Genomic DNA, 27,931 nt, shown 5'->3' with positions numbered 1-27,931 from the left:
CATTTCCAACAGGTCCTGCTTCTTCCAAAGAAAGGGAGAAAGTCTATGTCGTTTTCCAACAAGGAAGGAAATCATAATGCAAACCAGGCAAGCATTCAGAGCAGAAGACAAGTGTGCAGCCATCCAAAAAGCCACAGTCAGCCTCATATTTTTTCACATGCGTGCTTTTACTGTTTACATGAAAACAGAAAAGACGGTTTCTAATTGTGTCTCCTTAGAGCTCTCTACAGTATGCCTCGCTGAGGAGGATTCCAAACTGCTTTTTCCACCCTGGTTGTCTTCAGAAGATCAAGCAACTTATTTGTTTTGCCATCGATGAATAACATGTAGTGAGCGCCCACTTCATGCTGAGCATTCATTCTACTGATCTCAACTCTCTGGACTGGTCCTGCAAGTATAGCATTAACAAAAGCAATGGGAAGTTCTCTGCTGCCTCCAATCTTCACTAGTAATCTATCTAACAAGAACTTATATATGAACATTGCTTGGAGATATTTGCAAAGCAAGGTAGTGTGGATACAGCAGTAGCAGGGCATATAAGGACAGTGGGGACAGGAGGCAATATTTAGTAAGAACTCCAGTACTCTTGCCTGGAGAATCCCATGAACGGAGGAGCCTGGTAGGCTGCAGTCCATGGGGTCGCTGAGAGTCGGACAGGACTGAGCGACTTCACTTTCACTTTTCACTTTCATGCATTGGAGAAGGAAATGGCAACCCTCTCCAGTGTTCTTGCCTGGAGAATCCCAGGGACGGGGGAGCCTGGTGGGCTGCCGTCTATGGGGTCGCACAGAGTCGGACATGACTAAAGCGACTTAGCAACAGCAGCAGCAGCAGCTGCCACAGTACTTGAGGACAACTGGAAGGAAAGGAGGAAGAAGATCTCGGGATGAGCGAAGTGCATCATTGGGGGCATGTGCGGTGGTATGTGTGGTGCACTGGAGGTGGGATGAGGTAAGTGGAGTGATGAAAATGGCACACGAGTTTTCTGGAATGAAAACGAAAATGAAGACTTCTCTTGATGTAATGGGTGGCAGAGCTAGCAAACAGCTTGGCGGCTGGGGAGAGACATTCAGCTTTGACAGAACAGACAAAATGATGGCAGAGTAAGATCTTTGTCAAAGGCGTGAAGGATATGTTATGATAAAAGTCTTTGAGAGGTGTTGCTATGACAATGGAGGTATGTACACTGTCGAGGAAACAGGCTGGTCCATCAAAGGTATGGCCAAGGGGTTGCTGAAACTTGAATGGTGTTGTGCCTCTCCAATAGAATGACTCTTAAGAAGCAGACCTAAGAGCTTCCCTGGTGGTCCAGTGGTAAGAATGCAGGGTAGACACCAGTTTTATCCCCGGTCCAGGAAGAGCCCTCATGCTGCAGGGCAACTAAGCCCACGTACAACAACTACTGAGGCCCACTCACCATTAAGCCCATGCGCTGCAACAAGGGAAGCCACTGTAACGAGGCTGGTGCACCTGCATCTAGAGAGCAGCCCCCACTCTCTGCAACTAGAGAAAGCCAGTGCATAGCCAAAGAAAAAAAAAGAATAAATAATTTTTAAAAGACACTTATTAAAAAAAAATAGAAGATCCAAGAGATGCTGTAATGTATCAGAAGGCTGTGTGTTGGCTAACATTTTTCAGCTTGGGAAGAAAACTAGATAAGTAATGGTTTCACTGTTGCTCAAGAAGTAATTTGACAAGAACTATGCCCTACAGAACATCAAAGAAGTGCACATTAGAAATGTTGTGTTTTATATTTATGTTAGTTGATCATAAAGGGGATAGAGCCTGGAATAAATACATGCAATGAAACACAGGAGTGGGGAGAGAGTTCGAGGTCAATGTCAAAGTCCATTCACTTATTCTTTTCTCCTCTTTAGAAATCTGCAGTGATTACTTATGGTAACAGCTTGAATTTTGAGAAAACTGAGCCAACACTATTGACCAATTTTTATTGCCTAATGGTCTCTTCATGTCAGAGAATGACTTCTCGGAGTTTCCTCATGAGCTTAGCTAGACTCAAATTAAAAAAAAAAATGCAACTGGAGGCCATGCCCCAAAGTTGCATCACAAAGCTGCAACTTCCAGTTTACAAACTCATTTGGACCACAACACTGGATGGGAGGTGGAAATCTGATCTAAGATCATATCATATGAAAACTAGGGGGGAGAATTCAGCCCCATGCAGAAAGAAGTGAAAGTGTTAGTCACTCAGCTGTGTCTAACTCTTTGTGACCCATGGACTGTAGCCCACCAGGCTCCTCTGTCTATGGAATTCTCCAGAAAAGAATACCAGAGTGGGTTGCCCTGCCCACTTTGAACCCGGGTCTCCTGCACTGCAGGCATATTCTTTACCATCTGTGTCACCAGGGGCAGCTCCACGCATCACTCCTGGAATTGCCCCAGCCAGGACTGTCCTCTCACGCTAAATATCACTCTTGGGACTTCCCTGGTGGTCCAGTGGCTAAGACTTTTCCTTTCAATGCAGAGGGTGCAGCTTTGATTCCTAGTCAGGGAGCTAAGATTTCACATCTCTCTGAGCTAAGATTTCAGGTCTCTCAGCCAACAAAGCAAAGCATAAAAGAGAAGCAATATTGTAACAAATTCAACAAAGACTTCAAAAATGGTCCACATCAAAAAATCTTTTAAAAATAAATAAATATCATTCTTTTCTTAAACGACTGAGCTGGTTGTGTTGAAGAACTAAAAAAATCCCTCTAAACCCTCTGCTTCCAACTGATCTGCCAGTCAAAGGAGGGAACAATGAAGACGTTTGGTCTTTGTTGCTGCTGCTGCTGCTGCTAAGTCGCTTCAGTCATGTCCGACTCTGTATGACCCCATAGACGGCAGCCCACCAGGCTCCTCCGTCCCTGGGATTCTCCAGGCAAGAATACTGGAGTGGGCTGCCATTTCCTTCTCCCCTGGTCTCTGCAGGTACAGTGGTAAGAGCCTCATGGGTGCGGCTCCTGACTGAATATGAGCATCTAGCTTGAAGTTTCTTAGTGAAGAGAAGATTCTGAGACAATGCTACTCCAACTCTAAAAATCACCTGGAGAGCATGTTATGTCATAGAAGAATTTACATTTCTATCAAGCTCCCTGATGACACCGGTGCTGCCTGTCCACGGCCCACTCTTGGAGAGGTAGTTGCAGCCTGACACAGAACCAGGGAAGCTTTGAGCTGGAAGAGACTTTAGTGGGTGCCTCACTTTAAGTGATCTAAATGGTTTAGACCACTTCCAAAGCGGTAAGATAGGTAGACAGGAAAAGAAAACACTGACTTCATATTTATTCTCATGGATTTTATGACTGTGTATGCGCTAAGTTGTTTCAGTCATGTCTGACTCCATGCAACCCTGTGAACTGTAGCCTGCTAGGCTCCTCTGTCCACGGGATTCTCCAAGCAAGAATACTGGAGTGGGTTGCCATGCCCTCCTCCAGGGGATCTTCCTGACTCAGGGATCGAACCCATGTCTCTTATGTCTCCAGCACTGGCAGGTGGGTTCTTTAGCACTAGCGCCACCTGGGAAGCCCAGCGGATTTTATACTTGCTTCCATTTCTAAGTGTTTCATATGTAGCAAATCATTTAATCCTGACAATAACTTTCCATAGTGGGTGTTATTAATTATTATTCCCACATCAGGGATGATAAACTGAGGTACAGAAGGGTTAAACAACATGCCTAGGACTGCACAGACCCTAAGCAGCAGAGCTCAGATACAAATGCAGGCTGTCTGTTCAGAGATCACGCTCTTAAGCTCCATCTAGGCTGAGTACTGGCTGTGACATTGACTTTGAAGACTGCAACACAGAGATGATGTCTGCTCATAGTAAGAGTATATCTCATTTACTGTAGTCTCATATTTTGCTTCCCAGGTGGTGCTAGTGGTAAAGAACCCACTTGCCAATACAAGAGGCGTAAGAGACATAGGTTCTATCTCTGGGTCAGGAAGATCCCCTGAAGGAGGGCATGGCAACCCGTTCCAGTATTCTTGCCTGGAGAATCCCCATGGACAGAGAAGCCTGGTGAGCTACAGTCCCTGGGGTCACAAAGAATCAGACACAACTGAGGGCAACTTAGCACATATGTATTTTGCTTCATCTAGCCTCTTAGGGGAGATACTAACAGACACTAAAGCCTGTCTCCTGCCTTCTTAAGGACTGATTTCAGTAGCTTGGGTCTGAGTGGGAGAGGGGGCGTGGGCTGCAGATATGTCTGTCTTCAGAAGCTGACAGTCACACTGATGTTAAATGCTGCCTCTGATCTTGGAGTCCCTGGGTGGATACAGATGACGGAGTGTAGGAATCACACCTCTTCCCTCTGCTGAGTAAGTGTGCTCCAGCAAGGTAAGTACAAAGCCCCTTCTCTTTTACGGCTGTGCAGTGATTAACGTTAGCCAACAACACTGCCTGGTCCTGCACCTATGGCCACTGTGACTGCACCATTGATTTTTCATTGGGAAACTTCCCAAAATGATTCTGCATCCATACAACTATTAATTATGCATTTCCAGCATGGTCCCAGTGGATGGGACCATGTTTTGTCCTATAGCTGCAAGGACTTGGTTTTAAGCCAGAGCTCTTCACCTCTCTGAGTTTCAGGACTTTGGTGCCTAAAATGCAGACTGTGCTGATTCTTAGTTATCAGAGCAATTATTTCATGAGAATGTTATGAAACTTTAAGGCTGAAGATTCACCACAAGATTGCCAAGGCAGGGCTTAGGAGGATGCAGATGAGAAGAGACAGAGTCCTGGACTTGAACTTGAGGGGGAACATCTGTTTTTGTCATAGGTGTGTTTGAACAAGTCATTTACCCTCTTTGGATTCGTGTTTCTCAGCTGTAAAATAGAACTAATAATAGCTCTCCGGACCTGTTGGCAGGGCTGTTGAGCAAATGGCATGAGCTGTGATTTACTGTGTGATCACCTTGGCCCCAAGATGTTTCATTTACTTCTGCCTTTCCCATCTCCCTCTCTGTCATCATATCTGAACTCCAAAGCTAAGGTAGGCATACAGAGGTAGCCATAAACTGCATGTTTGTGCTCCTTCAAAACTTATAGGTTGAAACTTAATGTGCTAGGTTATGGTGTTAGAAGGTGGGGGCTTTGGCAGGTGATTTAAGTCATGAGGGTGGAGCCCTCATGAATGGGTTTAGTGCCCTCATAAAAGAGACCCCAAAGAGCTCCCTGGCTCTTCTGCCATGTGAGGACACAGCAAAAACACAGCATCTGTGAACCAGGAAGCAGATTCCCACCAGACACAGAACCTGCTCGATCTTGGACTTTTCAGTTTCAAGAACCATAAGAAATAAATGTCTGTTGTTTATAAGACACTAAGATGGGAATACCAGACCACCTGACCTGCCTCTTGAGAAACCTATATGCAGGTCAGGAAGCAACAGTTAGAACTGGACATGGAACAACAGACTAGTTCCAAATAGGAAAAGGAGTACGTCAAGGCCGTATATTGTCACCCTGCTTATTTAACTTATATGCAGAGTACACCATGAGAAATGCTGGGCTGGAAGAAGCACAAGCTGGAATCAAGATTGTCGGGAGAAATATCAATAACCTTAGATATGCAGATGACATCACCCTTATGGCAGAAAGTGAAGAGGAGCTCAAGAGCCTCTTGATGAAAGTGAAAGAGGAGAGTGAAAAGGTTGGCTTAAAGCTCAACATTCAGAAAACGAAGATCATGGCATCTGGTCCCATCACTTCATGGGAAGTAGATGGGGAAACAGTGGAAACAGTGTCAGACTTTATTTTTTTGGGCTCCAAAATCACTGCAGGTGGTGACTGCAGCCATCAAATTAAAAGACGCTTACTCCTTGGAAGGAAAGTTATGACCAACCTAGATAGCATATTCAAAAGCAGAGACATTACTTTGCCAACAAAGGTCCATCTAGTCAAGGCTATGGTTTTTCCTCTGGTCATGTATGGATGTGAGAGTTGGACTGTGAAGAAAGCTGAGCACCAAAGAACTGATGCCTTTGAACTGTGGTGTTGGAGAAGACTCTTGAGAGTCCCTTGGACTGCCAGGAGATCCAACCAGTCCAATTCTAAAGGAGACCAGTCCTGGGTGTTCATTGGAAGGACGGATGCTAAAGCTGAAACTCCAATACTTTGGCCACCTTGTGCGAAGAGTTGACTCATTGGAAAAGACTCTGATGCTGGGAGGGATTGGGGGCAGGAGGAGAAGGGGACGACAGAGGATGAGATGGCTGGATGGCATCACCGACGTGATGGACATGAGTTTGAGTGAACTCCGGGAGTTTGTGATGGACAGGGAGGCCTGGCGTGCTGCAATTCACGGGGTCGCCAAGAGTCAGACACAACTGAGTGACTGAAGTGAACTGAACTGAACTGAAGTCACCCAGTCTATGGTATTTGGTTATAGCAGTCTTGATGGATTAAGATAGAAGTTTACTTTGTCTATGTTTCAAGACTTGAAATGTTAAAGCTGGTTTAAAGATATCAGTTCCCGTCTACCCATTATGCACTGTTCCCCACACCTCTCTTAAGCAAGAAGCCTGGCTTCATTATCATTTAAAATTGTCCTTTGAGGTGGAAGCCTGACAGGGATGCTATGAAGTGACCATAATGAAGTCTAGTAGTTGGCATGGGGGCACTGCTGAATGGGCTGGCTTGAGGACAGGGAAGGTCTGGGCCACAGCTGAGCCTCGAGGCTGCCAACAAGAGCTGCCCCAGTGCCACAGTTCCAGGTTGGGACTGGGGATGTCTGCCATTGCTCCTGCAGGGGTGGGGGTACTTTGACAGTGATCAGCTGTGGACTAGGATGCTGCTAGGTCAGCAGTGACTGAGAGAGAAGTGGCACTCTCTGGGAATCCTTCAAGATCTGTCAGGTTTGCAATTCTGATGGGGTTAGAAATCAAGGCTCCAGGAACAGTCCTTTGGAGGTAGTGTGTACTGGGTTACTGGGGCCTGACAGAGTCATAGCCAGGAATTTCAATCGTTCTACAGGCTTCAAGTCATTTAGTCTCAAATCACATGCGTGTAAAAGGTCAGGGGGAGAAAATGTCCCACTCATCAGGATGACTTTACCAAAATCACACAGTGAACTTGAATTACTTTATGTCCATGTTAAACTTTACAACAAAGATTTGCCTTTCCTGATTCAAATATCTTAGCATTTGATATTTGAAATATTTCAATATTTTGTACTGTCAAACATTAAGCTTTTCATTGAGGCTGTTCATCATGTCCAGAAAAACTCACAAAACTAGAAATTTGATAACAAATTTTGTCATCATCATTCATTAAGGAAGTCCCAGGTATGTGGTATTCATACATACCTGGCTTCATAGGAGACACACCTCTGTGTGAATTACAACTGCTCATGGTTTGATGAGTGATAATGACCAGCAAACACAGCTCTTATTAAACATAGAGGGTTGTTTCTAGATGCCATTGTTTTATGATGGGGTAGAGTCAATGCTTGAAATATATAAATGGCCTGTACTAAGCACATCCTGATAATTTCTTATGCCAACAATTAAGTATGGAAATTTAAACAGTGATATTTCTCATACTAAAAATGGCTTTATTGGTCTATTGAAAATTTGAATTCTGAAAGCATTAGAAAAAAAATAACATGATCGAACAGTACACCTTTTTCTACCAAAACTATGGAATTGATAGGAAAAAAACCCACAAAAAAACAGATGTTTCAGCTAAAAACAAGTTGGGGAGGGAAACCAAGTTGGGGAAAGAAGGGACTAAGAAGCAGATAATAAATCTGTCTGGAATGTTTCCAGGTCACTAGGACTCATTATTTTTTCCCCTAAAGAGCTAAAGGCCATTAAAAGTGGAGACTAGCTTTTTAGTGGAATGGAAGTAAAAATGCCTACAGGGCTAGACAGAGAAGGCAGGCAAGTGAAGCCAGCTCAGTACAAGAAAAATCACAATGCTTTCGTCTTTCCAGTTTTCTACCCTTGATAGAGATGTGGGTATATAGAATTTTCCCCTGACGATAAAAAACAGCAGTGTGGACATGATGGCAAAGACATGTGCTCCTTGGTCTAGATGTTGGGGAGCAATGGAGAGTGGTGGGGACCCCGAGGGCCTGGGGAGGACAGGCCCCACCCAACGGGGCAGCTTTGATTCCTCTTCAAGCATTATTTTTTAAAATTTTAGCTGTGCGGGGTCTTCATTGCTGTGCACAGGCTTTCTCTAGTTGGGCTGAATGGGGGCTACTCTTTCTCTTTTTTAAACTTTTTATTTTGTATTGGGTATAGCCGATTAACAAACAATACTGTGATAGTTTCAGGTGAACAGTGAAGGGACTCAGCCGTACATAAACATAAATCCATTCTCTTCCAAACTCCCCTCCCATCTAGGCTGCCGTATAACATCGAGCAGAGCTCCATGTGCCACATACAGTAGGTCCTTGTTGGCTATCCACTCCAAATATAGCAGTGTGTACATGTCAATTCCAAACCCCATAACCCTCTCTTCTCCACATCCTTTCCCTGACTGGGGGCAACTCTGTGTTGCGATTCATTGCAGTGGCTTCTCTTGTTGCAGAGCATGGGCTCTAGGCATGTGGGCTTGGTTGCCCCTTGGCATATGGGATCTTCCCAGACCAGGGATTGAATCCATGTCCCCTGTACTGGCCGGCAGATTCTTTAACCACTGGATGACCAGGGAACTCCCCCTTTAAGCATTTAACTGAAGGCTGCCTCATGGGAATGTAAAGTTTTTAAGAAAAGCCCTTCCCATGGCTGCCTCACGGGAATGTAAGGTTTTCAATGACTTTTCGAGAAAAGTCAGAATCTGGATTTTTTTCCCCCCTATTATATAAAAATCACTTGATTTTTTTAAATGCTGCCTTGATTTTGATAAGCATGCTGGTCAAGCAAAACACACCTGTGGAATAGCTCTAGACTGTAGATCCCATTTGTGACCTCTGCTTTAGACAAAGTGTTTCCATGTATTTAAGATTTCTTAATTTTACTTATGATATAAGTAGATCATAAATCAGCCTTCCTAAGACGTTAGCACCAGCCCAATTTCCTAAGAATTTAAGAAATGCCACATTGAACCAGATCAATGGTCTAATCAGCTCACTATTTTGCTTTTCAGAGTGGTACCCAGGGACCATTTGGGAAAGATTTATTCGATTTTTTTTTTTTTTGATGTGGACCATTTTTAAAGTCTTCATTGAATTTGTTACAACATTGCTTCTGTTTTATGTTTTGGTCTTTGGCCATGAGGCATGTGGAAATCTATCTTAGCTCCTTGACTAGGATCGAAACTGCAACCCCTGCTCCGCTGCATTGGAAGGCGAAAGTCTTAACCACTGAACTGCCAGGGAACTGCTTTTGGGAAGGGCTTAGAGCTTAATCTCGTTGACTATAGTCTCAGAAACTTAGGGGACTACCACAAGCATTTTTGATTTTCTTCTTTTTGACTTGTAAAATATTTCAAGTGAGGGAAAAATAGAATAAATACTGTGTCTTTTAGCTTTTAAAAACTTAACATTTGCTCAAAGTTGCTTGAGATATATTTTTATTTTTTTCAGATATGTTTTTAAAATTTCATAATAAAACGTGGATACTGCTGATGTTCTTGGTTACCATTCCTTTCCTGGATGATAGCCATCATCCCAAACTCTTTTAATAATGTCCATTTGTGTTTTTTAGCTTAAAAAATAAAACCATAATTCGAAAAGATACATGCACTCCAATATCCATAGCAGCACTATTTACAGTAGCCAAGATATGGAGGAAGGAACCTAAATGTCCATTGACAGATGAAGGTATAAAGAGACAGGGTGTAGATATATAAATACCCCATGTATATATATGATGGAATGTTACTCAGCCATAAAAAAGAATGAAATAATGCCATTTGCAGCAATATGGATGGATCTAGAGATTGTCATCCTAAGTGATATAAACCAGACGAAGACTAATATATGATATTGCTTATATGGGGAACCTAAAAAAAAAAAGATACACATGAACTTATATACAAAACTCACAGACACAGGAAACAAACTTATGGTTATCAAAGGGGAAAGCTGGTGGAGGGGGCGGCAAATTAGGTGTTTGGGATTCACACACACACACTAGTATACATAAAACAGATAATCAACAAGAACCTACTGTCTGGCATAGGAAACTATACTGGACATTTTGTAATAACTTATAAGGGAAAAGAATCTGAAAAAAATAGATATTTTTATATGTATAACTCACTTGGCTGTATGCCTGAAATGAAAAGAATACTGTAAATCAACTATACTTCAGTGTTTTTTTTTTAAAGATATAAATCTTCCACCCATTAGCTTTGCCTAAAAGCCTGAACTATTTACAGATAGAGGCATAACCTGTGAACCACTTCCCAAGTAGTGGAAAAAGCAAATCCAGAAGCATAGGGACCATTGGTTAAATTACTTAATCTTTCCACGGATTGTTTTCTTCTGGGGTAATGATCTTTGAACTACCCACCCAACTTGGATGGAATGACAATAAAATGCAATAATGAGAATAAATGTTCTTGGGAAAAGATAAAGTGTTATTCACATATCAGGTGCTAGCACTTTTATTAATAAATTCCTTCTGTGCTTCACCCCCTTCACAAAGTACTAGTTTATTTGTCCCCAAAGTTAAGGGAGTGTCCCTCATTCCTACTGAGTAAGAACTTTTCATCCCAGCTTGATTTCATAAACTTGGATTACCATCCTTCTTAGTCTTGTCTCTTCAGACAAAAAGATAGAATTGTTTCATTTTTAATTTCTCAAAAGGAAAAGTATTCGATTACAATTTTTGGAATTGTTTTCCTAAGCCTTTTCTAAGTCTGATATCCTTCTGGAGGCACAGAAGCCAAAATGCTTGCAGTATTACAGGCGCAAAAATTTTGCTTTTTTAGGCGAAGTTTTATTCAATATTTGGCCAAAAAAATCACATGTAAGCAAAAACCCAAAACACATCAAACCATATCAAAACCACAATGAAAGAATATCTCACACCCATTAAGATGGTTATTATCAAAAATTCAGCAAATGACAAATGTTGGCAAGAATGTGGAGAAACTGGAATCCTTATGCACTGCTGGTAGGAATGGATAATGGTGCAGTTGCTATGAAAACAGTACTGTGGTTCCTCAAAAAATTAAAAATAGAACTATCTAATGATCCAGTAATTCTATTTCTGGGTATATACCCCAAAGAATTGAAAGCAGAGTCTCAAAGAGATATTTATACACCTATGTTCATAGTAGCGTTATTCACAATAATAGAAAAGCAGAAGCAACACTAATGTCTAAAGAGATAAATGGATAAACAACGGGTGAATATACATAAAATGGAATATTATTTAACCTTCAAAAGGAAGGAAATTCTGAGACATGCTATAACATAGGTAAACAGTGAACAAGGACTTTATGCTAAGTGAAATAAAGTGAAAGTGAAAGTGAAGTCACTCAGTTGTCCGACTCTTTGCAACCCCACGGACTGTAGCCTACCAGGTTCCTCTGTCCATGGGATTTTCCAGGCAAGAATATTGGAGTGAAATAAGTCAGTCACAAAAAAACAAGTACTGTGTGAAACTGTATGATTCCACATATGTGAAATACTCAGAGGAGTCAAATTCATAGAGACAGAAAGTAGAATAGCGAATGCCAAGAGCTGGGAGCTAGGCAGTTATTGTTTAATGCATATAGAGCTTTAATTTTATATGATGAAAAGAGTTTTTGGAGATTTGCAAATGTGAATGTACTTAACACAAACTGTACACTTAAAAATGGTTTAAGATGATTAAAAACAACAACAACAATACCAAAACCCAAAGTTAACTAAAGACTAGAGCAGAAAATTTCAGAGATTATGAGGACATTATAATCGGCCAGTCAAAAGTCTCCATGAAACTGTACCCACCACCCAGAACATAATTTTTCTGCTGAGAAAGGTGGTTGGTCTTCTCTAAATTTTTACCTATTGTTCACTCTAGTTCATCATCAACTTGCTCTGTCAATGGGATAATAAGACCCATCTTGTCATTATCTCAGAACATATATTTACAGGTTATTTTAGGAAGGGCTCAACAAATATTTGTTGAAGGATGGACTGATGGAAGGAATCATGGTTACATGTGTAGCTGTGGAGATTCGGACATAATACAGGTCTTGGGTTCACCATTTCCTAGCTCATCAGAGCCTATGCAAATCTTCTAAGCCTCGTTTGTCTTAAGCATAATCTGAATAGAGTAGTAGTAACTACTACATAGAGTGACTGTGAAAATTAAACAAGTGAATGCTTAGCCTGGTGTCTGGGAGGAAAATCAAGGAAAGAAGTAAAGACAAACATGTAAGAAACAGGTGGCCACCAACTCTTCACCATTAAATCCATGTGCTTCCCCTAGAAGACAGTATTTAGTAATTGCTTAATAAATATTTGGCTTCTCTGGTGGTTCAGTAATAAAGAATCCTCCTGCCAATGCAGGAAATGGCAGCATATGTGAGTTTGAACCCTGGGTTGGGAAGATCCCCTGGAGAAGCAATGGCAACCCATCCCAGTATTCTTGTCTATAGAATTTCATGAATAGAGGAACCTGGTGGGCTACAGTCCATGGGTCACAGAGTCAGACACAACCGAGCGATTAACATACACACACACACCCTATCCTTTAGTTGCTCTCAATCAAGTGGAAGAGACAGGTATGGAAGCACATGGTGGATTAAGGGTCCTGCTGGAGGCAGGCCCGAGGTGGTATAAAGTTCCATCCACTGTGCTGGAGGGCAGGATGGTTTTGGTGAAGGAGGATCCCTGAGGGCAAGGCACTGAACTGGGTCATGAAAAATAGGTAGGGTTTCTCTAGGTGGAGGAAGGTGGAAAGAGCAGAGGGGATGAGATGTGTAAAGGCATGAAATATAAGTGAGGGAGATGAAACCACTAGACAGTTTCAAACAACTAGTTGTTTCCATGAAGCACAGAGCAAAACTGGGGGAAAGGAAAATAGTCTTAGTGAGATAGGTAGGGGGCAGATGCCCAGAGCTCATCAGCCTGCAGAGAGGAGGTTTTTAATCCTCTTGGCAAGGAACATCTTGGAGGGTTTTAGCAGCAGAGACCGAATCAGATACTTGCATGAAATGAAGAATAGGCAGGAGGGGCCAAGACTAGAAGGGACAGGTACCTTCAGGTGATCAACCAGTTAGGAAAAACTAGGAGAGCGGAGAATGGCTTCAGTGAAAGGGATGGGTATGACAGATGTTAAGGAAGGTGAATTCAAATGTCTTGACTTTCCTTGTGCTATAGGTGAATGAAAACTTAAAAAAAAAAAAAAAAAAGAAAAGAAAACTTAAACCACCAGCCACATACACACTAAAGTCACATCTCCAAGATTTCTCATTTTGACTCGTTGCCTAAAAATCCATGGTCGAGTTTAAACAATTAAGTGAGAGACAACAGACTGCAAATCACATCCAACAATTATTACCTCCACTGGCTTTTAGTGCTTTTGTTTCCAGCTGAATCCGAAGAGTTAACTTTGTTGAGATTCCATAGTTTGGTTTCAAACTGGAAAACAAAGTCCCCATTCCTGTGGATTGACTTCCAGCCTACAGGGGTTTAATCCTCAAGGAACCTAGCCAGAGGAGCTCTGGAAAGAAGCCCAAGGTATTCTGCCAGCATGAAGTGCAAGACTAGAGATGGTCAAGTTCAGTGTGATAGCCTGAGAGCAAGGACTTTGGTTCAAGAATGGAAAGGAGTGCTGGTGACAACTTGTAAGGGCAAACTTTTCATCTGTCTTAGGCACCATAGAAGAAATTGATCCTAAGCTTATGGGCAAGACCATAAGGCTGGGCCATGAAAGAAGATGAAAGGGTGAGAAACCCAACCAGAAGATTTAGAAGCTAAGCTGAAACACTGGATGTTGGCAGGCTTTCCAAGCACTCCAGAATTAACCCAGGTGAGTGAATTCTTCTGAAAAGCATCCTGTCTAGTGGGTAGCAGTGATCTGCAGCAGCAGAAGATATGCATCATGCTGTAACTTTTAATTTCCTAACAATTACAAGCTGTGAATACAGGATTCACCTTAATAATAATGACAATTGGAAGTTCCTTGTGTATCTACCTTTGTTCATATGCTCTGCAGAGAATTACAGTCATACTCTCATGTTCCTCAAAAGAACTTTGCCCAAATATTTTAAAAAGCTCTTGACCAAGAGTTTCCAAGGTGCACGATCCAATCCTTGACTTTTATAGTTTTGTGTTTCCTCTCACCACCCCCATTCTCGTACCCCACCACCCCACATTGCTTCAAAAACTTAAGACCAAAAAAGTCATGTTGAAACACAAACCAGATGCTTTACCATCAATGCAAGTACATTTTATAAACTAGGTTTTGGTTAAGGTACTACTGTTAAGCATCAAACCCCTGAATGTTTTCAGACTGTTACTGATACCAGGAGGTCAGTCAATCATTCAAGCAAAAGGGACGAACAAGTGAAAAAGCCAGTGTCTCACCCAGCTCCACATCTTGATCATCGGTGAGCACAAGAATGATGTTGGGTCGTATGTTTTTTCGCTCCTGCTGTATCCGTCCTCTGAATCTTGGGGACCTGATGCTGGAACTGAAGTTCCCCAGCAGCTGTGTGCCCAGGACAGCCAAAACCAGAGTACAGCAAGAATACTTCATTGTGCTTGCTCCAATGTCGCAAAACTGAGAAAATGTCTCTCTCTTGATTCTTGCAGGTCTGGGCAGTCAGAGAAAGGGGAGAGCGAAAGATGAAAATGAAATCCAAACCCTGAACACGGCTGCAGAAAAAGGACTACAACTCAGTGAGAACTGGCACATAAACTGGCAGAGAAAGGGCTGCCCATGAGTCAGAAGCAGCAAACCCTCCCAGCGTAGGGTTGTTTTTTTTTTTTAAGCGCTTGATTATTTTGCAAATTCACTTTTGTCCTTTATTCTCATTCCAACTTTTCCAATTTCAAAATTCATTGCCAAAATAGAATTTCCAGCACAGAGCTCGGATGTAAAAGCTTTCTGACAAGAGCTAATACCTGGAATTAGGTATCCCAGTTGAAGAATCAATTGCTGTAGTCAGAAGTGTTCAGGACATCTGCAGAGGGGGTCCTGGAATGGGGAGGAAAAAAATACAAGGGAAACGTCAATCAGAGATTCTGATACAGATTTTTGGTCTGAAACACTCTCTTGAAACAGCATAAATATATATGTGTGTGTATATACATTATTTATTCACCATATATTTTATAGTATGTATATTAATTATATTTATGTGTAAATATAATATACAACGTATATTATAATATATATACATACACATACATAATTTAAAATCTGTACTCCAAAAGGAAGAAACAGAAGGAAACAACATTCAGAACTGCTTAACACATGACTTGAATAATATCCTCATTGCATAATCATAAACACAGTGATCTGGGTATCATCCCTGCTCATGTTTTAGTAGCATTAATACTTTAAACATCCTCAAAGAAAACAGACGACTGACGAGGAAAAGCCAGCAGCGCCCGTGAAACCACAGTGCCCTGGAGTGTTTGCCTCTGGGAAGCGTTACCTCACCTGCATGCGATATTGAGTACTCATCAAGCAGAACGAAACGCAAAGCTGTCATTTGTCATCTGCATGATGTCACTCACTACCCAGGGGAGTTTTTCTGCTGACAAAGACTTCAGAGTAAGTGGCTGAGAGGGCAACCCTCCCCAGCCTCCGAAGAGCTCCTAGACGTCCTCCATCAATCACCAGGGGAAGAGGTGCTTCCTCCGGGCTGGGCTTGTCCCGCGGTCCAGCCCGCATCCCCAGTGCATCGGTGCCGAAGGGGACAGAGCCCTCCTCTGACTGTCAGCACCAGGCTCACTACTGTCCAGACCCGGTGCAGTGCCGCCAGCACCGAGGTTTGGCTTTGCTGCAGCAGATCTCAACCTGCAAAGCAAAATGACTGATGGGCTCTGAGGCTGGAGGTGACTCTTTCACCTTAAAAAAATAATAAAATCTGGAGGGGAGCACTGCAAAATCTTTGTAAGTCTGCACAGGAGGAGACTTCAGAAAGGGTTGGAAAAATGCCCCTTTCACTTTAGAACACTAACCTGCTGGACGCTGTTCTTTAGGACTTCTGAAAGATAGCAAAGGGCTCATTAAAAAAACAAAAAAGCATCTTTCTCTTGAATGTCATGAGGGAGCGTCTGTATGGGAATTTCAACTGCCCTAAAATTAATTAGATGGCAGCTGATTCCAGCACCCACTCTCTCCCCACACTTCTGAGGTCTGTATTTTGATTCTCAACAATCAACTGACATCAGATAAATACAAATCACGAATGAAGTGTGAGGAACCAGAAGAAAAAGGACTCCGTTGCTCACTTCCAGGTCTTAAATTCTGGAGGGTGACACGGGGCAGTGAAAGAAGAAAGAAGGGTATACTGTTTCCCCCTGCCATACAGATTATTGTGTTTTACATAAACACACACACCCCCATTATTTTAAACTTTATGAGCTGTTTTGTAAACAGTTCTAATGCTTTTGACTCTGCAGCCTGTAATTATTCCTTGGGAGGGAAGGAGAGAGGGAGAGAGAGAAAGAGAGAGAGAGAGAGAAAGACTCAATAAGAAGTAGGCTTTAAAACAAAAATCCAGTGTCTGCAGCAAGGCAGTCCTGACCACATTATCTGCAGAGCAACCAGCTAACCACCTCCGATTGATCCTGTGGCTTGAGAAAGTCAATATGCACAGTTTGGCGTGTGGGTTTTTTCTTGTTTTCTGTTTGGTAATAACTCGGGGTTATTTCAGTGATTGCAGTGCCTGCTGAACACTGAAAGCACGCAATTGTTCTGCCCTGACTGGTGGGTTTCTGGGCATTTGGTTCGAATCATGAGAAAACTGATAGGAGCATGAAAGGACAGGAAAGTGAAAGAAGTCAATGAAACAATGGCTCTCTCCCGTGGAGCAAGCATCAGTCTAAAGAGTTAAATACAGAAATTTCTTAGAGGGTTGGTTCTTGAAGTAATAGTACTTTGCCCACCTCTCAAAGCCATGTATAAAGAGATAGTCAACAGGGTTTCTTGCATCACCGATCATTTAAACCAACCTCTGCAGACAATGGTGAGCCCCCAAACACAGCCAGACTCACACTGTATCGCGTGTGCGCGGTGCTTGGTTTAAATAATCAGTCACACACGCAACTGAAAATTCTTGACAATTAAGATGCTGATAACATTCCTTGGAACACAATCCATGTTCTGGGTTATTCTTTTCTTTATCTTATTTACCTTTACTTCCTCTTTTAGGAAAAAGAAAATTAGCCTTAATGGCACCCTGTATAAACTACATTGAAAATCATTTCCTAATAAAGAAAAGAGACAGGAGAAAAGATGTGAGCTTTACCTCTAAAGTGGCTTGCTTTGCCTTTCTGGAGAGTTAAAAGGTGCGAAAGAGACCTACAATTTTTGTTTTTCTTTTTTTTTTTTCTGCCACAGTTTATTATTGATTCAGGGGATTCATATGTAAAAGCCGAGAAGCTGAGTGGTAAAGAAAATGGAACTTTCAGACAAGTCTGTTCAGCAGGAGCGCTCCCTTGACTAAAACACACAAAACACAGCACTCTGAAAAAAAAAATGTGCACACAGACAATTCTTTATTCAAAAATGACCTTTTAGAACCTGTCATCCTCGCACTGCCTGGTTTCTACCTCCAGAAGGGAAAAAAGTGAAGAAGAAGAAGAAAAAACTGACAGACAAAACGCAGACCTTGACAAAGGAGACAAGGATGCAATGTTCGAACTGGATACTTGGTGGCGGACGGCAAGCGTCCTTAGAGACTAACAATTTGTCTTGAGAAATAGTTGAAAATGGGAGAAATGTCAAAAGAGGTTTTTCTCACACATGGAAAGTGAACTTGAGGAACGGTGCTGTATTCATGAAGCGGGACCAGAGCACAAGCTGCTTTTTCTTTAGGATCTAAAATGAAAACACCAACTATCACTATGGCCAATTGATGTGGAAAGTTTGCAGCACTTTGTTTGGGGCAGTCAAGCCAACTATAAATGTGACATTAAAAGTTTCAAGTCACATATAAAAGAAAGAAAAGACTGGGAAGCCTTCAAGCCAACTGGATAGCAAGTCTAGTTCACATATGCTTATCTAGCAAAGCCCCACACTAAAACAAAGCCCTCATTGCCCTCATGGGTTTAAGGGGGTCTCTGTCTTCAACAAAGCCCCCCTTTGTCTAGACAGCTGGGGTGGAGGTAAAGGGATGGTGGTAATATGCTTGTCCACAGCCCTGGTTGTCAAGGTGTAATCTGGGCTTTGGGGGACCCTGAGATCCTCACAGATGGAATCCAAAAGACCAGAACTATTTTTTTTTTTAAGTAAGACTGGGTCTTTATCTTATGTTTATTCTTAATTATTATTTTTGGCTGTGCTCAGTCTTCACTGAGGCACATGGGGGCATCTCTAGTTGTAGAGCCTGGGCTCTCCATTTGCCATAGCGAGATCAGCAATCCCTGTCATGGGGGATCTTCGTTTCTTGAGCAGGGATGGGACCCACATTCCCTGCATTGGAAGATAGACTCAACCACTGGGCCACCAGGGATGTCCCAGACTGGAGCTATTTTGATAAGAACGCCAGCACTTCATCTCTCCTTTACACTTTGTTGACATTTGCACTGGTGGTCTAAGAGCAATGGTTGATACAACCGCTTTAGTACAAATGCAGGGAGCATCACATACAGTTTTTTAAAAAGCCAGTTTAACTCAAGATGAAGCTGTAAAATGATTAATTTGATTAAGCCCTGAGTGTCAAATACACATAGGCCTCCCAAGTAGCTCAGTGGTAAAGAGCCTGCCAGCCAATGCAGGAGACGTGAATTTGATCCTTGGGTGGGTACATCCTCTGGAGAAGGGAATGGCAACCCACCCCAGTATTCTTTCCTGAAGAATCCCATGGACAGAGGAGCCTGGCAGGTTGTAGTCCACGGGATCTCAAAGAGTTGGACACAACTAAGCAACTGAGCATGTCCCTGTGTGCTCAAATACATGTCTTTTCTTTTACATTTTCTGTTTTATCAGAGAAAAGGGACACATAAAACCCTCTGCTGTGTATGGAGATGTGATGCTTGTCAAGGGAAACCACTGTGTGACTAAGTTGCAAGGTGAACTGGATCCATCTTCTTTCTGTTTTTACTCAAACACTATTTTTACTTGGTAGAATTATTTGAACTCGGATTTTTGGAAGACGTTTTCTCAAGTCATGAATGAACCAAGACTCACTTCAAGGAAAACAACTGACAGTATTTGTCACATTTGTTGCTAATGACAGAAATCTAGTTTTCAAGTCAAAAGCAAAATTTTGGAAAACTTTTATCTGCCACTGTGAGCTTGGCAGCTTCTCAATAGGTAAAACTTTTCTGATGACATTGATGTTGATATTAACAAATGTTATTTTGTGATATAAAATGAAATGTGTCAACATTTAGACTATTAGTATAAATCAGTGAACCAATACTTCCGAAATGACCAAATGCAATGTTACAAAATTATACAGAAGTAAAAAAAGCTCACTCAAAGTGCAAAATGACTTTTGATATATATAAGAAATATATGAAAGTATTAAAAGCTCATTCATGTGGTTTCAGATTTCTTATGACAACTGACCTATAGGAATCACTACTTGTCAAGTTTTGGTATAGTATCAAAGAAGATCTATAAGTATCTGAAAAAGCTTTTGAAATAATTCTCCAACTATTTACCCGTGGGAGGTTGAATTTTATTCCCATACCTCACCCAAAACAATACATTTCAACAGACTGAATGCAGAAGCAGATATAAAAATCTAGTTCTCTTTTATTCAGATAAATATCAGATTTGCAAAAATGTGAAACATGCCATTTTAATCACCAATATTCTTTTGGTTTGCAAAATAGTTATTTTTCATAAAATATATTATTTAACATATAAATGTATTATTTTTAATTAATAAATATTTTTAAAAATTCTCAGTTTGAATTTTTAAGTATCAATAGCTAAAATCCCCATAAAGTGAAAGCCACTCAGTCATGTCTGACTCTTGCAACCCCATGGACTATACAGTCCATGGGATTCTCCATGCCAGAATACTGGACTGGGTAGCTGTTCTCTTCTCCAGGGATCTTCCCAACCCAGGGATTGAACTCAAGTCTCCTGAATTGCAGGCAGATTCTTCACCAGCTGAGGCACCAGGGAAGCCCCAAATCCCCATAAACACAAGCTTAATAAATTACTTTATTTTTTTTAATTAATTTATTTTTTGGCTGCCTATATGGCATCCAAGCTCCTAGTTCCCTGACCAGGGATCAAACCTGTGTCCCTTGCACTGTGAGCACAAAGTCTTAACCACTGGACTGCCAGGGAAGTCCCACAAGTTTAATAATATAAAGGGATAAAAACACAATTTCAATAATACAAAAGGATTTCACGTTCAAAGGGTTTGAGAATTACTGGCCTAGAGTATACAGCCTTTCACCTCTAAGGCCCTAGTCACAAACTTAATTCATTCCCCCCTGCCCCTTAAAGCTTTGAAAGTTTACTAAGTTCTAAATGCCTGGTATCACTGTTCAGTGATGACATTCTGTGTTTTTTCTTTTTTAATCTGAGGATAACACAAAACTTTATAAATGAATGCCCACACATCTGAAGTATGAGAGAGATAGGCTCAGAACAACCCACTCAGCACAGAAATCAACCTCTTAAGGATGAGGCAAAGGAATTGTTTCTAGCACAAAGCACTCCACTTCAGAGTGAAGACAGAGAAAAAAAGGGACACCATAACCAATCACAGCAGTAGGGGAGATTAGGCCAGCAGCATGCAATTATTCAAAGCTGAATTTAGCCAGAACACACTTAGTTTATCATTAGAGTGAAGTGAAATAGGACTATACTAGCAAGAAGGTGGAATTCCCCCCTCCCAATTCCCCCAGTCAACAGAGTTCTCACATATCCTGGGGTCAGTTTACATGGCCCTCTTCCCTTAATTTTGACTTTCAAGTTTCCCATACATCACTTTTTTTTTCTATAGAGGAAGCCTTCAGGATGTGCTAGCTTCTTTATGATATATGTGAAACTATGAAGGAGCTAATTTCTTCTTTTAAAAACCCCATAGCTGGCAAAGTTCATCTACTGTTAATCCCCAGAAAGCCTGTTCACGGATCTAATTTATTACAACTCCAAGCAAATAAGATAGACAACAGTCTCCTGGTGCAGTAACGTTTTTATACCCCTCGAATAATAAATCTCTCCCAGCCACCAATGACAGCTGGAAAGTGTGCATCTCTGACCTGAAGCATCTTTGGGGAAACACTTGGCTAAATGACGAGATCCTCCTTGAACAATGTTTGCTTTTCTTCCCCTTTCCCCCTTTCTGTTCTTTGTCCCCATAACACTGTGAATAGTGACACTGGAAGGAACCTTGAAAAGTCATCTGTTCACAAAATTGTTAGTGTTGATCATCCCCAGGGTATGGTGAGGCAGAGGAACAGATTCTATTTTTTTATTTCATTTATGTCTAAGTTGGATTTTTCCCCATGATCTGTTGCACAATAAAAATAGAAATAAGTATTTTTAAGCTTCCTAGGTTTTCTCTTGTCTTCTCATGGAGGAAGAGGATAGAAGGTATAAGCATGATAAGAATGAAGGGAGAGGCTATAGCAAGAAATGTACTTATGAGGGAGGTGGAAGGGGGTTATAAGAGGGAGGGGACAAATGTATACCTGAGGCCAATTCATGTTGATGTATAGCAAAAATCATCACAATATTGTAAAGCAATTACCCTACAATTAAAAATAAAATATAAATTAAAAAAAAGAAGAAATGTACTTATGAGGATTATCCTACAAAGACAGGAGTTACCTACATAACAAGGAGCTCACCAAGAACATTTTAGGAAATGCAAAGCATCCAAGATGGAGATTTTCCCAGCTTCTTTCAAATAGAAATTAGCAAAGCAAAGGAAAACAAAGTGACCTAAAAATTATGAAAACAAGACAAACCCAGAAGGACATGATATTTCTAAAGCAGATGCTACAGAGTGTCTTACAGGTCTGATAACAGTCACGAGTTTCAGTGGTGGCCATGAGCTCCAAGATAAGGGGAATAAAAAGATTGCTGACTTTTAAAAAGGGGGACATTGGAAACTTCAGTTTGGGTCTGACGATAGGAAGCATATTGATAAAAAGAACCACAAATGTGGTCTTAGAAATCTTAGTTATGTCTTAAACTATATGGTTTATTATATTAAATTTGCCTTTGGTTTCATATACTTATACCTTAACTGTGTTGAAGTATCTTAAAGGTATTGCAGAAGTTAGCAGAAACAGTTTACTGCAATAACAAGGAAAAACAAACAAATATCAATGACTTAACACATACTGCAAGTCACACAAAGAGTGACAGGGAGCTTTGATCTGCTTGATCGTGCACAGATGCAGTCTGATGGGGGCACTGTTGTTTTATTCTTGCCATAGCTGGATGGAGACGAAGAGGAAGAAAAAAACTGGAGATTCTTGTGGCAGAGCTTTTCATGGCTCCAACCCTGAAATTACTCCAATCACTTCTAATATTTCATTGGCTGAAACTAGTCACATGATCCCAACCAACTGCAAAATTGACGGCACAGATGAAGTGTGCTGAGCACTACCCTCTACCACAAGCATCACGTTTCATCAGTACCTTATGAATTTATCTCTTTTTCCTAACTATTTGGATTCACCAAAAAGTTTGTTGAGGTCTTTCTGAAAGACGCCATGGAAAAACTGGAAAGAACTTTTTTGCCAAACCAATAGATACACACACACACGCGCATAGTTAAGATACACGTATAAACATATTCACACATACAGACACATATTAAAGTAATGAGGAAACATAGTCTTCTTTGTATTTTAAAGTTCAAGCATTCCTAGATAACTAAAAATGTACCTCTGAACAAAGTCGGGAATTCTGGGGACATATTTTGTTTTAGTCTGTTTCTCTGATGTGTATCATTTGGCACAATATGAATTTATTTCAAAGTTCTACAATTCCTGTGATACGTTTTAAGTTGAAGAAAATATTTAAAAAATACTCAGGTGCTATATTTAGATTTCAAAAGCATTTCTCAAAATATTTTCTTGTAGTTAACATCTTTGTGAGGAAAGAGGAACACCTGACTTTAAAAATTAAGCCACAGTCAAGAGAGTTTGTGCTGGCCTATTTTCTACGTGATAAAGCTCACTACCAACATAACATACTTTAACATTTCTAAGGCTTTAAATACAGCAGCTGAGCGCCAAAGAATTGATGCTTTTGAACTGTGGTGTTGGAGAAGACTCTTGAGAGTCCCTTGGACTGCAAGGAGATCCAACTAGTCCATCCTAAAGGACTATCCATTGGAAGGACTGAATATTCACTGGAAGGACTGATGCTGAAGCTGAAACTCCAATACTTGGGCCATTTGATGTGAAGAACTGACTCATTTGAAAAGACCCTGATGCTGGGAAAGATTGAAGGTGGGAGGAGAAGGGGATGACAGAGGATGAGATGGTTGGATGGCATCATCAACTCAATGGACATGAATTTGAGTAAACTCGGGAGCTGGTGATGGACAGGGAGGCCTGGCGTGCTGCAGTCCATGGGGTCGCAAAGAGTCGGACACGATTGAGCAACTGAACTGAACTACAGCACAGTGGAGATACAAGTTCCTTCCAAGGGACCCTGCTGGCCTCATATGGAGTCATGATGCAGAAAAGGAGGTCTGGGAACACTGTGATAAATGAATATGCATTTCAAAAGACAGCAAATTCTAGTTCTTAGCTCAAGATTTAGGGATGAGTTATGGGGAATTCATAGTTGCGATAGTGGTAAAGAACCCGCCTGCCAATGCAGCAGACATAAGAGACAAGGGTTTGATCCTTGGGTCGGGAAGATCCCCTGGAGGAGGCCATGCAACCCACTCCAGTATTCCTGCCTGGAGAATCCCATGGACAGAGGAGCCTGGTGGAGTCCATAGGGTCACAGAGTTGGACATGACTAAAGTGACTTAGCACGCACACATGCATGTATGGGGAATAGCTCTGTTTTTCAATTTTTCCTTCCACAATGTATACCTTACAGGAAAGCCTTCGAAGAAAACCAAACATCCATATTTAAGTCAACTGCAGTTCTCAGAGATCCATTTTCAAAAGAAACCTTAAAATTCAGATTTTGATGTCATTCAGTTGCTAACTTGTGTCCGACTCTTTGCAACCCCATGGACTGCCCTATACCATCTCCTGGAGATTGCTCAAACTCATGCCCATTAAGTTGATGATGCCATCCAACCATCTCATCCTCTGTCATCCCCTTCTCTTCCAGCCTTCAATCTTTCGGATTAGTTCATGTATTATTTCAAAAATACTTCCTTCACAAGTTGTACTGGGTAATGCTGGTTTGAGTTTGGGGGCAGGAGGTTAAATATATCATTCTAAGTCTTTATATGACAAAAATCACTGTCAATACCCTATTCTGTTCAGATTGTCATCATTCCTTCAGTTGTATACTTATCTCCAGTGAGTACCAAGCAAAGTTACACATTTATCAAGTAAAAAAAGCAACTCTACTTCAGTTTCATGTGAGATTCAGGTTGGCAATCATGGAAAATATAATTAAAGTAGAACAAACCGAGTAACTAGTAGGCCTCACTAGGAAAATTAATTTACTGATTATAACCACAAAGCACACATAAAGCATACAGCAAAGAGAAATTTTCTACCCATTTTTATTGACATCCATCTGATTTATGGCATTCTTGTCCAATCAAATTCATCTGCTAACTCTTAAAATAGTATTTGGATGTAGAGATATTTATCACAGTCTTCAGGTGAATTAGCACCTGAAGAGACCCAGTATGACATTAAAACCATAAATTCACTACCACTGATTCGAATGACGGTGCTTACATTGAAGGCCTATAGTAACCTGAAACTTAAAATACAACTTACGTCTTAGCTTTCTGTCTGAGCAGAAGCTGGGAAATATTTTAGCTAATGAAAACCCATATTTTTCTCTATTGTTACAAAAAAGTGAACTTTATGAAGTCTTTTAATTTTATTTTTAATTTTTATTGGTTGTGTTGGGTCTTCGTTGCCGTGCATGGATTTTAGTAGTTGCAGCGCATGGGCTTAGTTGCTCCAAGGCATGTGGAATCTTCCCGGACTGGGGATTGAACTCTGATCCCCTACATTGAGAGGCGGATTCTTATCCACTGTACCACCAGGGATGCCCGATGAACTTTTAAGCAGAGGAATTTATAGAATGAAAAACGAGCTGTATTATCACCGTAAACTATTATCTATCATATCTGTAAAATAATTTTCCTGAAAAGGCTCAGATTATGGTGTATGTCTATGGATATTTGGGGCAAATGTATGTTTATTGTCACTAGAATATCTTTATAAATAGATGTTTACAGCTGGCCAAGTCCTAAATATCATCTACTACACTTCTATACTACAAACACTCAACGTTGCTCTACTTCTAGAATTTATTTTTTCACTAACAACTCTACTTTGTTTAAAAGCTTCATTTCTCAGCACACACAACACCAGCACTTGTCACACAAAGGAGCTGATAAAATTAACCCAGATGATGTGCCCCACAAGTAAAATCAGCCATTCATGAAAGCTGGTCACCAGAGGCCATTTCAAACAATGCATATTTCAAAGTAATCTAAAGTAATCCCTTCTCTCCAGATTTGGTTTCCATGAAGTCTTAAGCACATGTGCACTACAAAAAGGAGGCTTATTAAAACCTGATGTGATATCAGAGATTATAATGCAACACGGTTGGGCTCATTTTAATATGAGTCTTCAAGAAGAAAGTGATTTTCAATTATATTTGTAGGCTTACTAAAACATTATGCATATAAAGGTATGTGATGTTTACTTATTAAGGAAAAAATAAAGAATGCTCTCCTGTTATCTGAATCAGGCTTGTATATAAAATTTGCATATAAAAGTGGAGGAGAAACTAAAACAGTTTTTACTGATGGACAGATTAGCTAAAGGCAGCATGTATTTATAACTCTAAAAAGTAAGGTGTTTAGGTTGTTTAGAAAATTCCTTATCAAGTTGTGAATCTCTAGTATACCATTCTTTTGGCTCGCTATGGTGGAACATTATCAAAATGTGTCATGGCAGTGGCGTGGCATGGCACTTCAAAACAGCATGGCGGCTTCAAAACACTAGTTCTCATCAATAGTAGAACTGGCTTATTGGGTAAGTCTGGCTGCCTATGAAGTTTACCAGACTTTCAGTCCTGGTGAATCTCTGGAAGCTTTGTTTTTGTTTTTCCTAATCTTTTTTCTATTTGCTGGTTGTAGTTAGTTTCAATTGTAGATGAAAATACAAAGAATTAGATTTGATATGCTTCTGGTCCCTCCATTTCAGGATCTCCTGCCTACAGCTTTGCATCCTTGAAACTCAAACAAAAGGAAAGTTGTATGTGATCATGGATGGGTTCACAAAATGAGCAGAGAGCAACACCCTAACAGAAAATCTGCTGTTCCCCATTGGAACATGGCTTCACAAACCTGATTATATATAAGAAAGGAGGGAAGTTACCTCCTTTGCTCTAGAGAGCTAATGTGAAGGATGCAGTCTTGAAAACATGGTATATTAAGATTAACAGCATCTCTGAGTTTGAGGGTGTTACAGAGTAAGTGTTTATGTCCCCCACTGCATTCATATGTTGAAATCCTAACTTCCAGTGAGACAGTATTAGGAGACAGAGTCTTCAGAAAAGTGATTAGGTCATGAGGCTGGAACCCTCAGAAATGGAATTAATGCCCTCATAAAATGGACCACAGAGAGCTCTCCCCGCCCCCACCTCCTACCATATAAGGACACTGAGAAGATGGTCATCTACGAACCAGGTAGTGGACTCGGACCAGATACCCCATCTACTAGCAGCCTGATCTTGGATTTTCAGCTTTCAGAACAATACAAAATCAATGTTTGATATTTAAGTCACCCAATCTATGGCGTTTTTGTTATAGCAGCCCAGACAGACTAAGACAAGGGATCTTAAAGTTCACCTAGATTGTTTTTTAACTAATGAATAAAACTTCTCTGACTGTGTGGATCATAACAAACTGTGGAAAATTCTTAAAGAGATGGGAATACAGGATCACCTGACCTGCCTCCTGAGAAACCTGTATGCATGTCAAGAAGCAACAGTTAGAACCAACAACAGACTGGTTCCAAATCGGGAAAGCAGTATGTCAAGGCTGTATATTGGTATCCTGTTTATTTAACTTTATGCAGACCACATCATGTGAAATGCCATGCTAGATGAAGCACAAATTGGAATCAAGATTGCGGGGAGAAATATCAATAACCTCAGATATGCAGATGACACCACCCTTATGGCAGAAAGTTAAGTAGAACTAAAGAGCCTCTTGATGAAAGTGAGAGGAGAGTGAAAAAGTTGGCTTAAAACTCAACATTCAAAAAACTAAGATCATGGCATCCAGTCCCATCACTTCATGGAAAATAGATAGGGAAACAATGGAAACTGTGGGAGACTTTATTATTTTGGGCTCCAAAATCACTGCAGGTGGTGACTGCAGCCATCAAATTAAAAGACACTTGCTCCTTGGAAAAAAAGCCATGGCCAACCTAGACAGTATATTAAAAACAGAGACATTATTTTACCAACAAAGGTCCGTCTAGTCAAGGCTATGGTTTTTCCAGTGGTCATGTATGGATGTGAGAGTTGGACTATAAAGAAAGCTGAGGACCAAAGAATTGATGCTTTTGAACTGTGGTGTTGGAGAAGACCCTTGAGAGTCCCTTGGACTGCAAGGAGATCCAACCAGTCAATTCTAAAGGAAATCAGTCCTGAATATTCTTTAGAAGGACTGATGCTAAAGCTGAAACTCCAATACT

At 40.9% G+C, this 27,931-nt stretch overlaps 1 protein-coding gene across 7 annotated transcripts in view; it reads right to left on the bottom strand.

Annotated features, from left to right (window-relative positions):
- The window catches only part of SULF1 (sulfatase 1), a 188,769-nt gene that overhangs the window by 75,142 nt on the left and 85,696 nt on the right, over positions 1–27,931 (bottom strand). For 5 of the 7 annotated variants that reach the window (XM_055546203.1, XM_055546209.1, XM_055546204.1 and 2 more), the window contains exons 3-4: positions 15,026–15,098; positions 14,486–14,715 (exon numbers count right to left, since the gene is read on the bottom strand). In XM_055546203.1, the coding sequence (XP_055402178.1) occupies positions 14,486–14,657 (172 nt within the window). In that variant the 5' untranslated portion in view covers positions 14,658–14,715; positions 15,026–15,098. Of the gene's footprint in view, positions 1–14,485; positions 14,716–15,025; positions 15,099–27,931 lie in introns of those variants that run through there. The other 2 variants (XM_055546206.1, XM_055546208.1) reach the window with 2 other exon arrangements.

The sequence above is a fragment of the Bubalus kerabau genome, chromosome 14, assembly GCF_029407905.1.
Source record: "Bubalus kerabau isolate K-KA32 ecotype Philippines breed swamp buffalo chromosome 14, PCC_UOA_SB_1v2, whole genome shotgun sequence".
Lineage (NCBI taxonomy): Eukaryota > Metazoa > Chordata > Mammalia > Artiodactyla > Bovidae > Bubalus > Bubalus kerabau.
The sequence above is the reverse complement of the archived record's forward strand: the minus strand, read 5'-3'. Positions and strand labels throughout refer to the sequence as shown.